Here is a 12052-nt window from a genome sequence, read left to right as displayed (position 1 = left end):
ATCACAGAACTTGTCTCCGAAGCTGTTGTCCACAGTTTCCTTGCAAATTCTCCAGTTGCTCTACTTAGGCTGTTGGTTCCTTTCCGGTGGAACAGTTGCTTTTATGTCCAACATTAATAGAGGTATATTTGTCGGTGTTATATGTAGACAAGGAATCCCAGACCACTGTATTTACAACAGATATACAGTCTTACAACGATGCACCTGGTACGTTGAAAGTAAAGGCTTATTACAATAAACTATGTTTCTGCATTTCCGTCTGAGATCCTTTAGGAAACATTTTCTCTAATATTAGAAAATGTTATTTTCTTTTGATCTCTGGGGTCTCCTCTGGCAAGTCACAGTCCTTGTGCTAAGCAGACAGGCTTTACACCAGCGGGGATGTTTTATCAGGAGGTTGTTGCACTACATTCATCCCTCGCTCGTTAAAGAACAATCTTTGTTTGATACCCTTCTGGTCTATAAAACTGTCTGTAATCTTCATGTTTCCTGTACATTCCTAAAACGAAACGGCGCGCTAATGTAAATGTTCCGGGAAGCGCTTGGGAGCACGCTCTGTATTCTAAACTTTTCCTACATTAAAATGTATCCGAAGTCGAGCTGTCAAAGATTTTACCAGAGCGACCGGACAGCAGAAAAATGTTAAGAATTTAAATTAAATTTAAATCATGACAATCCACAGCGCGCGGCTGTGTCGAGCAGAAGGGATCAATTCAGAATGTGAACTTTTAAATAGGTCTAAAGGTTCCTCGCTGAAAATAGGTTTACCGCAACGGTTTGCTCTTTGATTGCAAGGAATAGAACTCCGACGAAAACTTGAGAAATAAAAATCAAAGAGAAAGGTGGAATGAATTGCAATGTAATAGAACGGATCAGCAATAAAGTCAACATTTCATTCATGGATTCCTAGTTCAATAATACCAAAAAGGACGCTGTTAACTTAAGTCAAGTGTTCGTCAAGAACACCGACGCTCCGCCAAACATCCAAAATCTAATTTCATAATAACATCAAACAGATGAGTGGGAAAACTTTCTTTTAACTTCTCTTTAGCCCTTTATTTCGCCAGGGCTGTAAGCTTCCTCGCACAGTTGTCCTGCGATCATTGTGACTGCAGGGTCCCAGTTACACATGCTTATACATACAATACAGATAAATAAATACAGATTACAACATTCTATGCAACATTTTAATTACGCATGTATTGAATTATCACATTAAATAATACTTTACTATTAAATCACTGGCACTAACGCACACGGTTTGTTTAACTACAATCCCAAACGCTTACTTTCTTTTATTACCAGGAATCTAAGGATGTATTGATCACAGCAACCGTATTAACAGGTCGAACTGAAGAAAGTACAGAAGCAAAGAGAACCAGACACATGTTTAACACGAATGAATAAATTATTGCGGTTGTGACTTCAAATGTTACCGTATTTTTTTTAAACAGAACATAATTGATAATTATTTATACATATGGCTGCTCTGAAAACCATGCTGTTGTTATAAAACGAGGAGTTTCGATATTTCTGCTCATCCACGCCTGGAGACCAAGGATGTCGATATCACTAAAAAAATAAAATTAATCTGATAAATATTTAGTTACACAAAATTTCACAATTGTATAGATAAACATAAAGATAGATAGATAGGTAGGTAGATTGATTGATTGATAGACAGACAGAAATAGAGAAAGACAGATTCACTAGATTGAAACGTTATGTTATGCAGACATTTTAAATTATAATGCAGATTTCGTAAGCTCTGAAGCCTGAGTTTCTTCTATATTTCCGGATACGGCTATATGTCAAATGATGTCTTTTTTCTATGCTATCCTAACAGATTGTCAGAATATAATTGCAAACTGATTACAAGCACATGAAAAGACTTTGTGCAACATTAAGATAGTGTTGCGCAGTAACAGATCATGCCGAAAGTGCAGCTGGGAAGCTTACACTTCAATAGACAAAGTAGCAAAGAGCACAGTGATCACGGAGCATATATTTGAAATGCGACTGAATAATAATGTAGACCATTCCTGTCAGCATATCTTGAAATACATATATATCAATTTCGTTACACGCCATTTGCTGTGGGTTGAAATCTATTATATAGCTGTAAAAGTTCCCCATTCCTTCTGTGCAGTTTATTAAAGGAAATAGAAGCTCGTTTTATGGTCTTTCTAAATTCTGGTTTAGTATTGTGTTGTGACAAGAAGTGCACAGATTATATTGTATAAATTGCGCTGGAATTTGGAAAGAACATTAATGAATCCGAGCATCGTTGTTTTGTAATATATACCGTGAAATCATTATCATTACCGTGATGGCAAACGTGTGAATGATCTCGGAGTTTTTGAATCCAATACACTGCGGATTAATGCGGTGAAGAACCACCTGTTCTAGTTCCAAAAGGTAAAAACTATTAAGCTACGAAAAAGGAGTTGCGCGATTTTGACTTTCTGATGTATGAGGAAGCTTAGGTGACATCACCATTTTAATATACCAGTCGCACTGTAACAAAAAGAACATCCTTTGGGTTCGACCGTCGCTTTCATTGAGTCCAAGACCAATATTGGGGAGGTTTTACAGATTCTTTCCATTGACAAAAATAATACATATGACGCATATATGCTGCAGTTTGACCCAACGAGAAAATATTATGTGGGTCCCTGTAGAAAAAAAGACATGTATTCTCCCAACTGACTTCCTTTGTTGCCATTATAACATTTGACCAAGTTATTAATGCTTTTATGAAAATTCTAAAAGTTACTAATCAGTTAAGCACATTCAACGTCTATTTCCCGATATGCCATTATTAACGCTATCCATCTAGCCACCTACCTATCCATTATCTATCTACCTTTAAAAGTATTTAACTTTTGTAGTACTGTAATATGCATTTCGTTCTCTCTGTTTGTGTGTACATAAAATAAAAATAATCACCTATTTACAGATCGTTCGTTTGTGTGTGTACTTATATATATGAGATCACATATTATTCAGTGAATGTTACTTTATGACTGTTCTAAATATCCTATTTACTGTGTCCATAGACGTGTTTTTAAATTACAACAATATGAAGCCTAGAGATAAAATATACAGAAGAATTAGTTGCATTAAGTTACTTTTCCTACCTCAAGTATACGTCACATTTAACATGTGAGTCTTACTGGAATCCCTGGAGAATTTCAGGATAAACAAATGCACGTCCACATTTATTTAGGTATGTGAGTGCACGTATGTATGTCTGCATACATGTATGTATGTTATATGTCTGTATGTGGATGTGCGTACGTATTCATGCACGTAGTTTACATATGCATAGTTGTTTTATGTACGGATGGATATATAACAGGTCACGTCATTTCGCTTTCAGATACTCACAACTTCTAATCGGCTTTCCCTTGTTGCACGCAGCACAGTAGACTGAGGAACAAAGTGGAAGATAATCAATTTAAATCGTGTTATTGTACATTAAAAATAAAACACTAAAGTACAAATGGATTTCTAAACCCCGGGTCAAGTGGAATTAATCTGTCCACAAATGAGTTGATGGATTCAAAATGAATATACTCCATCGACCTCAGTCCTTTTTTACAAGTGTCATTTGCGGTAGATGTTTTCATCCTATTTACAACCTACTGTATAAATAAATCCCAGTTTATAGCAGTTATTGCACTTTTCGGCAGCTTGGCGGCACTCTTTTTAAATTCTTCTGTGGATTAACACTGCCATCTCCTGGCTATAAAGGAAAACTGCAACGAGGAAAGTGCTGTCAGAAAATTCACAGAAAACCTTGTCTAAACTGCACAGAACCTAATACCTATATTTATTTTTTGACCATGTATTTTTTATACATACTAAATTTAATTGCAAACAGTGTTAAACTACGCTTCAAAATAACTAAAGATCTGTTATTTTTCCACTAGACGCAATAAATTAGTAAAGAGATATTTGAGGGGCCCATGTTAGAGACGAGACTAATAAAGGTCGTTATTTCCGCAGACCCTTTTGTCTAGGCATCCAGACAAAACAAATGGATGGCCTTCTCTGGAAAAATACTGATTGTAGCTGGACAGTTGTAAACTCATTAAAACCCGAATTCCAGACGGCTTGCCACTGCCAGACCCTTCATTTTATTGCAAGTCTCCCCGTTTAGTCTTTGAAGTTCCATCTGCAACAACAGAGGGCGTCACAACATTATAACCCTCCAGACTGAACACGAAAAAATAAAAAGGTAGTTCAATTTAGCAACTGTTTTAATATTATAATAAAAATCTATTTTAATAATTGTACTCCTATTCGAGTGTTTGCTGCCAGATACTGAAGAATACTACAAATGTAAGATCGTCAGTGTCGTGTTTATGTACTTCGCCCCTTAACCTCCAGCGTTTTACACCCCATAAATGCTTACAGCAGTCATTTTCTTTTATTGCGGTACACCACTCTGAATTTTACTAACGACAGCCACTGCCAAGACTTGCAACTACTCCGGCCTCTCTGTCTAGTTTCCAAATCACTTGAATCCCACTAAATCTATCCAAACTGTCTTCGGGGTCTTAAAAAGTTACTAGGGATCTTACAGTTGAAAAAGAATAATGTGCCAAGCCGTGCATATATTTTTGTTAGCGGTAAGACGCCTTATACTAATTTAACTTTCTTTGCTTCCGAAGGATCCGACTCTTTTGTGTTGCTTAGTTAAAGAAATGGCGGCAGGGATTGGTGCCAGTGCGAAATTTAAAAATTATTTACCTCTTTATAATATGATGAAATCCCAACAACTTTGGAGCTCTTTACACGGACAAGCAGTTCAAGATCATTCATTTCCACTTTCAGCAGAAGTGCTGCATTACTTGAATAAGTAACCCACAACAAATCACATAAATAACTAGCGGCCTTGGCGCATGGCCAGGCGACAGATAGAAGTTGTTAGTGCACAGTTTTGCACGTTCTCGAGTTAGTTGGTGATAACTGGGCGTTAAACTCAAATATATTCAGAATCTTTTTCATCAGATCCGCTGCCAAGACAACATTGTTACATCGCAGTTTATATTTTCTTCTCTTTTTCAGAAACCCCAACCTCAGTCTAATTTTAGTTACCCACTAAATATCAGTCATATCAGCTAAAGTGATAACATCCGTTGCAATGTTTAGTTGAGGAAAATCCAAACTTTAAGCTACGTTTTGAATATCAGAATTTTGGGGAAAATCCAATAGCTATCGTTAAATAAATCGCTACATTTTGCAAAACTGTAAGATTGATATTAGTGACGAAATGTTAAAAATTGGATTATTTTCATGAAAGTGATGCACTTTATCCGTTTATTTTATTAACTCGCTGCTGTTCGGCTGAAAGTTTACGTTTTAATTCGCATATTTGAAACGTTATATATCTCTAAAGGGAATTGTAGTTTACATTTTGAAAATGTTGCAGTTGGTATGGCGAGTTTTGAAAATTCTGAAATGGTAGTGAAATAAATAAAATCTAATCGTGGACAGAGTTCCAGGCGAGATCTTTGCATACATAGAGCTCCATAAAGAGAAAGTATATTGTATATGTAGTGAAACATATATTTTATTAGACAACAAATAAAATGACATTTCATTACAAACAGTATAGTTTGGTCAATATGACACGAGGTATTCATTTCAAACGTGTACACAAGTTTAAATGTGTTAACTCTATAGGTCTGACGACAACCCCCATTTAAAACACATTAGTGGTATGTTCTTTCTATTGCACCCAGATATTTTCCTTGTATTGTACACATTACATTTATTGACAATATTGTTTGCTTATTTATTCTACCGCATAAATGCGTCAAAACAATATTACGGGTGACATTTACACACAAAACATAGGTAGTTACTAGTTATACATATAGGTAGTTTTAAACCAAATCTTATACTTTTCTTTGCACCACAACACCGATAAATACAAAGTGTCTGAGAACTTCATTCGTGCTTTTATCACAATAGACAAGAGTATCGTGTAGCATTATGCTTAGCGCTGCTCTTTGAAATAAAACTTATATTAGCATTCTATGCAATTCAGTTTCATACAATTTCTGAAGAACAACACAATCGTCATGCACCCCGGACAAGGCCGTTACTCAGTCTCACAAAGACAGCATAAAGCCCGGAGTTTCTACAAGTTAATTCACAGTGAAAATAATACAATATATGTTCCAAGTTCACCACGAAAATAACATTTCATATGCACTACACAGCCTGTTATCTTTATATTAAACATCCTGAGTTAAATTGAGATTTTTCTTTTGTTTGTTTACACGATCTTTACTCAGACACCGCCCAGTCACAGAGGCCCAGTCACAGAGATAATCACCACAACAGACACCGATTCAAGTATATAGGCAGCCTCGTTTGCTGCATGTAAAACAAGTAAATATTAAACTAATACAGTATTACTGAATTACTGTCCACACAGAGTAGCGGTGGATTAAGAGAAGGTAGTTTTCATGTAAAGTAAGGTAGATTCCGTAGCCACAGACTTAACCTTGCCGTAAATGTCTCCCTCTTTGGTTCCCAACTAACAAGAGTATCAGTCTTTTTTTCCCACCATATGTAGTCCAGAACTGGCATAGGAATATTTTGTGCTAATGACATGACAAAATGTTCACATAGTCTTTCTGAAGCAGGGCGTATTTCGATAGTAATTGTGAATTTAGTCCTTTTCTTTCCTCAAAAATATTCTCCTTCGTGTCACCGGTCGTCTTTAGGTCGTTCCTTGTTGATTTTTTTCATCTTCATCCTTCTATTCTGAAACCAGATTTTAACTTGCCGTTCAGTAAGGCTAAGGACCCTGGCGACCTCATATCTGCGGTCTCTTGTGAGGTACATATTAAACAAGAATTCTTTTTCCAGCTCCAACGTCTGATGTTTGGTGTAAGGGCAGCGTTTCTTTCTGGTAGACCTTGCATGCAGCCAGTTGGCGGAAGGGTTATCTGAAAGTATAAAGGAAACACATTTAATATATTTCCCTTATCATGTTAGTCTAATATTGTAACATTCTCAGAATCAAAACACCTTAACAGATAAAAGAGGGCGAGGGAGCAGTGGATTAAAGAGGCTGGTTGCGATACTTTTATCTGTGTTTGCACAGTGTATTAAACTCTAATACGATTCGTTTTGCCCAATGAACAAACTGTATGAATAGAATTCAAAAACGAGTTAGAAAACTGTAATATTGTGAAGATCTGTTAATCAGACAGGTTAATAATCCAAAGCAAAATGTTGCCTGATTGTGTTGTATATTATGCGCATTTTATTTGTTTATCCAGTAGTCTGGTTTGCTTGATGCACTTGAATTACAGAGTCAGTAATTACTCAATATCTCCCCCTTTCTCTTCTATAATGAATGGATATTAGTTCAATATATACACGATTTTTGTCCATAGCAGTGCCCAAATTATACAGCATAAACCTTGAACAAATGTCTCAAATCTATTTTTAGCTGTGTAATATAAATAAAATGAACGCTAACCTGTAAACAGATCTGTGGATTTTTATTTCGCGATGTAATGAAGAAAAAGGCGGGAATATAAAATAGTTCGAATTTATAATCCTCAGCTAGAAAAGTAATATAAAAATTTGGGGTTTCCACACTTACTTGGATCCATGTGTAGCTTATCTGCGTTTGCCTCAAGCTCTCCATTATTTTCAGAAAAGGAAACCTCGTTCATACGTTTGTCGCCAGGAGAAGTTCCACAAGTATATTCTGAGAGGGCTAACGTGTGTGTTTCAAACGTGGTGCAGTCACTCCTGCGGGCAGCTACAGGCTCAGGTTTGATGCCGTAGTGTCTACTGGAAGGTAACCCGGGGAAGGACAGGGTCCCCGACATGGGATCTAGCCAGGAGCGCATGTACCTACCATCAGGCGCTGCGGCAATGGGAGCCTGGTGCATGTATGGGTGATAAACAGTGGGCATATTGGCAGAGCTCTGAGCATGAACCGGGCTCCAGGAGGTGCTGAACACTGTGGCTTTAGACTGGAAGTTGCATGGGGAGAAGTCGGGGTGCTCAGCGAGGGCTGCCTGCCTGGAAGACTGAGCCAGTGGACCCGACGCATATCTAGACGACAGCAGATCCTCGTTCTCGTGCATTATAAGGGAGTCGACATAATAATTGCTGATAGTCCCTGATGTCGACATTCTCGGCAATGACACAGCAAGCGCCCCTGAAAATATGAAAGAGCTGATTTCAATGTAACAACTTATCGCCGGGACAAGTACAGTCTGCTAATATGGTGCAGACGCACTTGCACGCCATTGGATAATTTACTCACGTGATTCAAAAACAACAATAAAATATAAATCAATCCGCAGCTTGTAACAGGGTCAATCTTTTATAGTCATTATTTTATATAGCAACTCCATATGTTTTTTAGGCAAAAGGATATAATCACCTCTATATATGGAAGCTGATTTCTTTGTTGTCAGCTGAGATGTGAAAAAATATTCCGTTGCCGTTCTTTTTTTTCGGGGACTATTTTATATCATAATCAATCTTCCCATCAGATGCTCGTTTTTTTTAACGAACACCTTATAATCGTTAACCTTCACATAAAAGATTATGGAAAGAGTGAAACTATAAACTGCAGAAAGAATCAACGAAGAAAGCGATTGGACAGGTATTTATTATTCATGCTTAGTAAAACTAAAATTATAAGCGCATTGTTAACAAATAAAAATCGTTAACGAAGTTTTAAAGGGTACCTCTGAGAAGTGGCGTGTGTACCTGCAGTTGCTAAAAATCTTTTATTTTTAAAATGAGGCGCACATAAAACACACTGTGATAATCTCCGTTTTACAACAGTTTGAGCAATAAAACTACATGTTAGCAAACTATAGCCATTCCAAAAAAGCTCTTTACCTACAATAAACCATAATTAATTACAACTTCCGCATTCAACGTGCTAGTTTGGTTTACAGATGCAGAAATACGGATAAAATGAATTTCTTCGGGAATCTTCAGATTCGTGGACTTTTTGTTTCATTCAGTCAGTGGCGGAATCTGTGGAGACTAAATCGGAAAGCTTCCCCGCACAGACGGTATTCGGAAACCAAATCTGTTATATGGTTAAGATGCGTTCCTTTCAATAGCAAATAAAAGCAAACGATTAGATATATAAACAGATATAAAACATGAGTCGTATTTCTATAAGGTTAGAGGGTGCCCTTATCACAGTGTTATCGGCATATTAAACATTGTATGTGCAACTAAATACTGTGCCTCAAAAACTTAGTAGGCCTCTATCTCCCCCTCTCTCACACACAGTGTCGATGTTAATATATGTGTATAGCGATGAACGGTTTGGCTTAGTTACATTAAAATCAACAAATAGAATGTAAGTCAGAAGGCGAGTATCCCGGTTTGATCTCGTTTTAAAGTAAATGAACTTGCAATACCTTTTTAGTAAAATAAATAAAACCCCAGAAACAATCCATAATGTCCGTCAGTGATTTTTCTAATTGTTGCCATTTTTCTCTTAGAATAATTTCTCATTGCTATTTTAACATGTAATGTTTTATTATACGTGTAAGGTTCAGACGTCAGTGCGTTTGTTTATATAGATCCAGTGCACAGGTTTCACAGAGCAACAATGTTGCAATAATGTTGCATTGTGCTATGTTTCATTGGGCTACTCTTTTAAAACATATTTGATGTATGCAGTATCTCAAAATCTGAAAGAGAATTGACAATGGTCATTCTAATCAAATGAAACTTACCCCAGTTTATAAAACGTTTGGAACTTTAAAAGCAAGCAATAATATGATTTGGCAGCTGGTTTGCATCTAGGTTTGCAACTGAGCCGTGTTGTTTTAATGCCAATTTATATTTCTTTGTGTTTTTTTAATAATCGATATATGGAGGTATTTTGTTTATTTCTGCTACAGAAAAAAACCTTCGGTGTATCTCGACATTAGCAACAGCCTATAATTGAAACGCCTATCTCCAAAATTATCGTAGAGTACTTGAGCTGTTGCGTGGATCAAATAACAGAGAAATAACCATTAAACAAAGACAATTAACAGATCCCACATTAAACCAACGTGCTGTCGCCGTCGCGTTGAATCGCTTGCTTCCCCCCAACATCCGCTGCCTATATAAGCCCAGTTTAAAACCTTACAGATAACTGAAATGCAACTTCCTTTTTTCGGTGTTTGGGTTCTCTTTACCCGAATCTTTCTTTATAGGTCTGTGCATTCCCCATTGGTTTTTTGGAGGCGGGGGCGGGGGGGGGGGGGGGCGGGGGGTGGGGGGAGGTTGCTTCAGCCTGTCGCCTGCGCGCCAGCATTGAGTATCTGGTCAGCGGAGTGTTACAGCGACACTGGCGGAGTGCTGAGGTCTAGAGCAGAATCGAGAACCATTCAAGTCCAGTGTTGAGCCTTAGCAAAAAAACGTTTTGTGTTTCCTGTGCAGATGGCCTGAAATTAGGATTCAAATGTTGATTCTATATTTACAAAGTGAAGCCACGGTGCTCTGAAACTGCACTTCGCTTAAAAGAGCCGTTCGTCTAATTGAAATTCAGGTTTTGTTTTGCCAAGAAAATATATAAAAACAAACAACCATTAAAAAGCCTGGAAGAATTTAACTACAACCTTGGAATGTGTCGCGTCTTGCTGTGATACTTAATGATTTATAGTTTCGTACGAAATGCTTGATTTTAAATGATATAGTTGAATTCGTTACAAATAACATACTGAATTCTCAATGTCAAATGGAACACGTTTTCCCCCAAAAAGGACAGTTACGAATTTTGGTGACTTGTCCGGTTTACATTTTCAGTTTAGACTTTTGTTTGAACGTTCCACACAGGAAGCTGGTGTGTTATTTACAAGTTGCAGCTTTCAGGCTAGGAAATGAAAAAATAAACAGAAAAATCCTTTACGTGAGTGGATGCAATTCACCAAAGGTCTCAAAAGAAATTATTATTAGCATACAAAATCGGTGCCGATGATTCAGCAACATACAGAAATACAATAATGCACCCATTCCAATTTTAAGACGCATATTTGGGTAGCGGAATTTTCTCCTGTTTTCATTGTATGGCAAGGGGAGTGGAACGAGGGTAAAGCGAAACTGCTTTTTGTGTGCTGTTTTGAGTTGGTCTTTTTTTAACTTGGGAATTATGTTTGATACAAATAACTAACAAAATATTTTATTAATTCGTACAACTTTTACAGCAGTTGAGTGTACCGTCAAAAGTACAGTACTCGCATTCACTCACAAATCTTGCTTAATACTTTGCGGAATTTACCCAGCCAGTATGTTATTCATTGAATACACCTTGTAGCCAGAAACACTTGGCAAAAAATTTCACATATAAAAATTTAGAAATTTTACAACACTGAGATAAAACTGGGTGATAACAGTTTCAAGGCAGAAAAAACCCTCGGGCTGTGACATTTTGGGCTTTCTAATTGTATCATTTAGAATAAACTACAAATGCTGACGCCTTTATTCCCGTTCAGATAGCATCTGTGTGAAGTTGCAAAGCCAATTTGTGGGCATGCAGAGTGCAAGGACGACAGCGTGTTCAAAGTGCTTTCATCGTTTGCGATTCTAATTGCCATATATATTGTATAATTTGGCAAAGATTTAAAAGGTATATATAAAACGTAAAATAAGACTAACCAAATCCTCGAGACGTCTGCACGAGAGGCTTCAAAACTGGCCGCGCCTGTTCCCTGACCGCACTCAAAGGCTTCGTTTCAGAAAAGTAATGACTGAATATAATCTCAAACACCAAACGTTATATTGGGGTGTTACTTGTTTACGAAAGATTGAAGCACTTTTTAGTTTATCCGCACCAGTCCGAAATTTAATGCTCCATTTAAAACTGTGCAGATAGACCGCATGCTCCGCATTTTAAAAGCCAACCTATAATTTAACATTAAAGAAGGGAACTACAAAACTATTGTGGCTTCTGTTTTTTTTTAACGTGTATAAATCATACAAGCCTTGGGAGAAGATTGCGAGCAACGCACAAATAATGACATTCGAGGTGTAAACCGAATTATTT

At 37.1% G+C, this 12052-nt stretch overlaps 1 protein-coding gene and 2 long non-coding RNA genes across 5 annotated transcripts in view; 1 reads left to right on the top strand and 2 right to left on the bottom strand.

The window, feature by feature from the left end:
- Positions 1-827: 827 nt before the first annotated feature.
- LOC147117551 (uncharacterized) lies at positions 828-4890 on the bottom strand. The gene is made up of 3 exons (XR_015078296.1): positions 4759-4890; positions 3391-3432; positions 828-1572 (listed from the first exon to the last, which is right to left on the bottom strand). It is a non-coding gene; the product is annotated as an uncharacterized LOC147117551 (long non-coding RNA).
- A 676-nt stretch (positions 4891-5566) lies between these two features.
- Positions 5567-8495, bottom strand: LOC147117550 (homeobox protein Hox-A9). The gene is made up of 3 exons (XM_085988631.1): positions 8432-8495; positions 7637-8203; positions 5567-6971 (listed from the first exon to the last, which is right to left on the bottom strand). The coding sequence occupies exons 2-3, from the start codon at positions 8175-8177 to the stop codon at positions 6730-6732; spliced, it is 783 nt and encodes a 260-aa protein (XP_085844757.1). The 5' UTR covers positions 8178-8203; positions 8432-8495; the 3' UTR covers positions 5567-6729.
- An 81-nt stretch (positions 8496-8576) lies between these two features.
- The window catches only part of LOC147117547 (uncharacterized), a 28187-nt gene continuing 24711 nt past the window's right edge, over positions 8577-12052 (top strand). For all 3 annotated transcript variants that reach the window (XR_015078474.1, XR_015078476.1, XR_015078472.1), the window contains exon 1: positions 8577-8656. This is a non-coding gene — a long non-coding RNA (uncharacterized LOC147117547). The remainder of the gene's footprint in view (positions 8657-12052) is intronic.

Source organism: Somniosus microcephalus, chromosome 5 (genome assembly GCF_052327205.1).
Source record: "Somniosus microcephalus isolate GS21.2 chromosome 5, FLI_Smic_1.0, whole genome shotgun sequence".
NCBI lineage: Eukaryota > Metazoa > Chordata > Chondrichthyes > Squaliformes > Somniosidae > Somniosus > Somniosus microcephalus.
Note: the sequence above shows the minus strand (reverse complement) of the source record. Positions and strands in the feature narration are given on the sequence as shown.

Bases quoted from the DNA above. Each gene is read 5' to 3' on its own strand.
- LOC147117550 (XM_085988631.1), bottom strand. From the start codon at position 8,177: ATGTCGACATCAGGGACTATCAGCAATTATTATGTCGACTCCCTTATA. The intron at 6,972-7,636 runs GTAAGTGTGGAA...TTATACTTTCAG, and splicing joins TAAGCTACACATGGATCCAA to ATAACCCTTCCGCCAACTGG.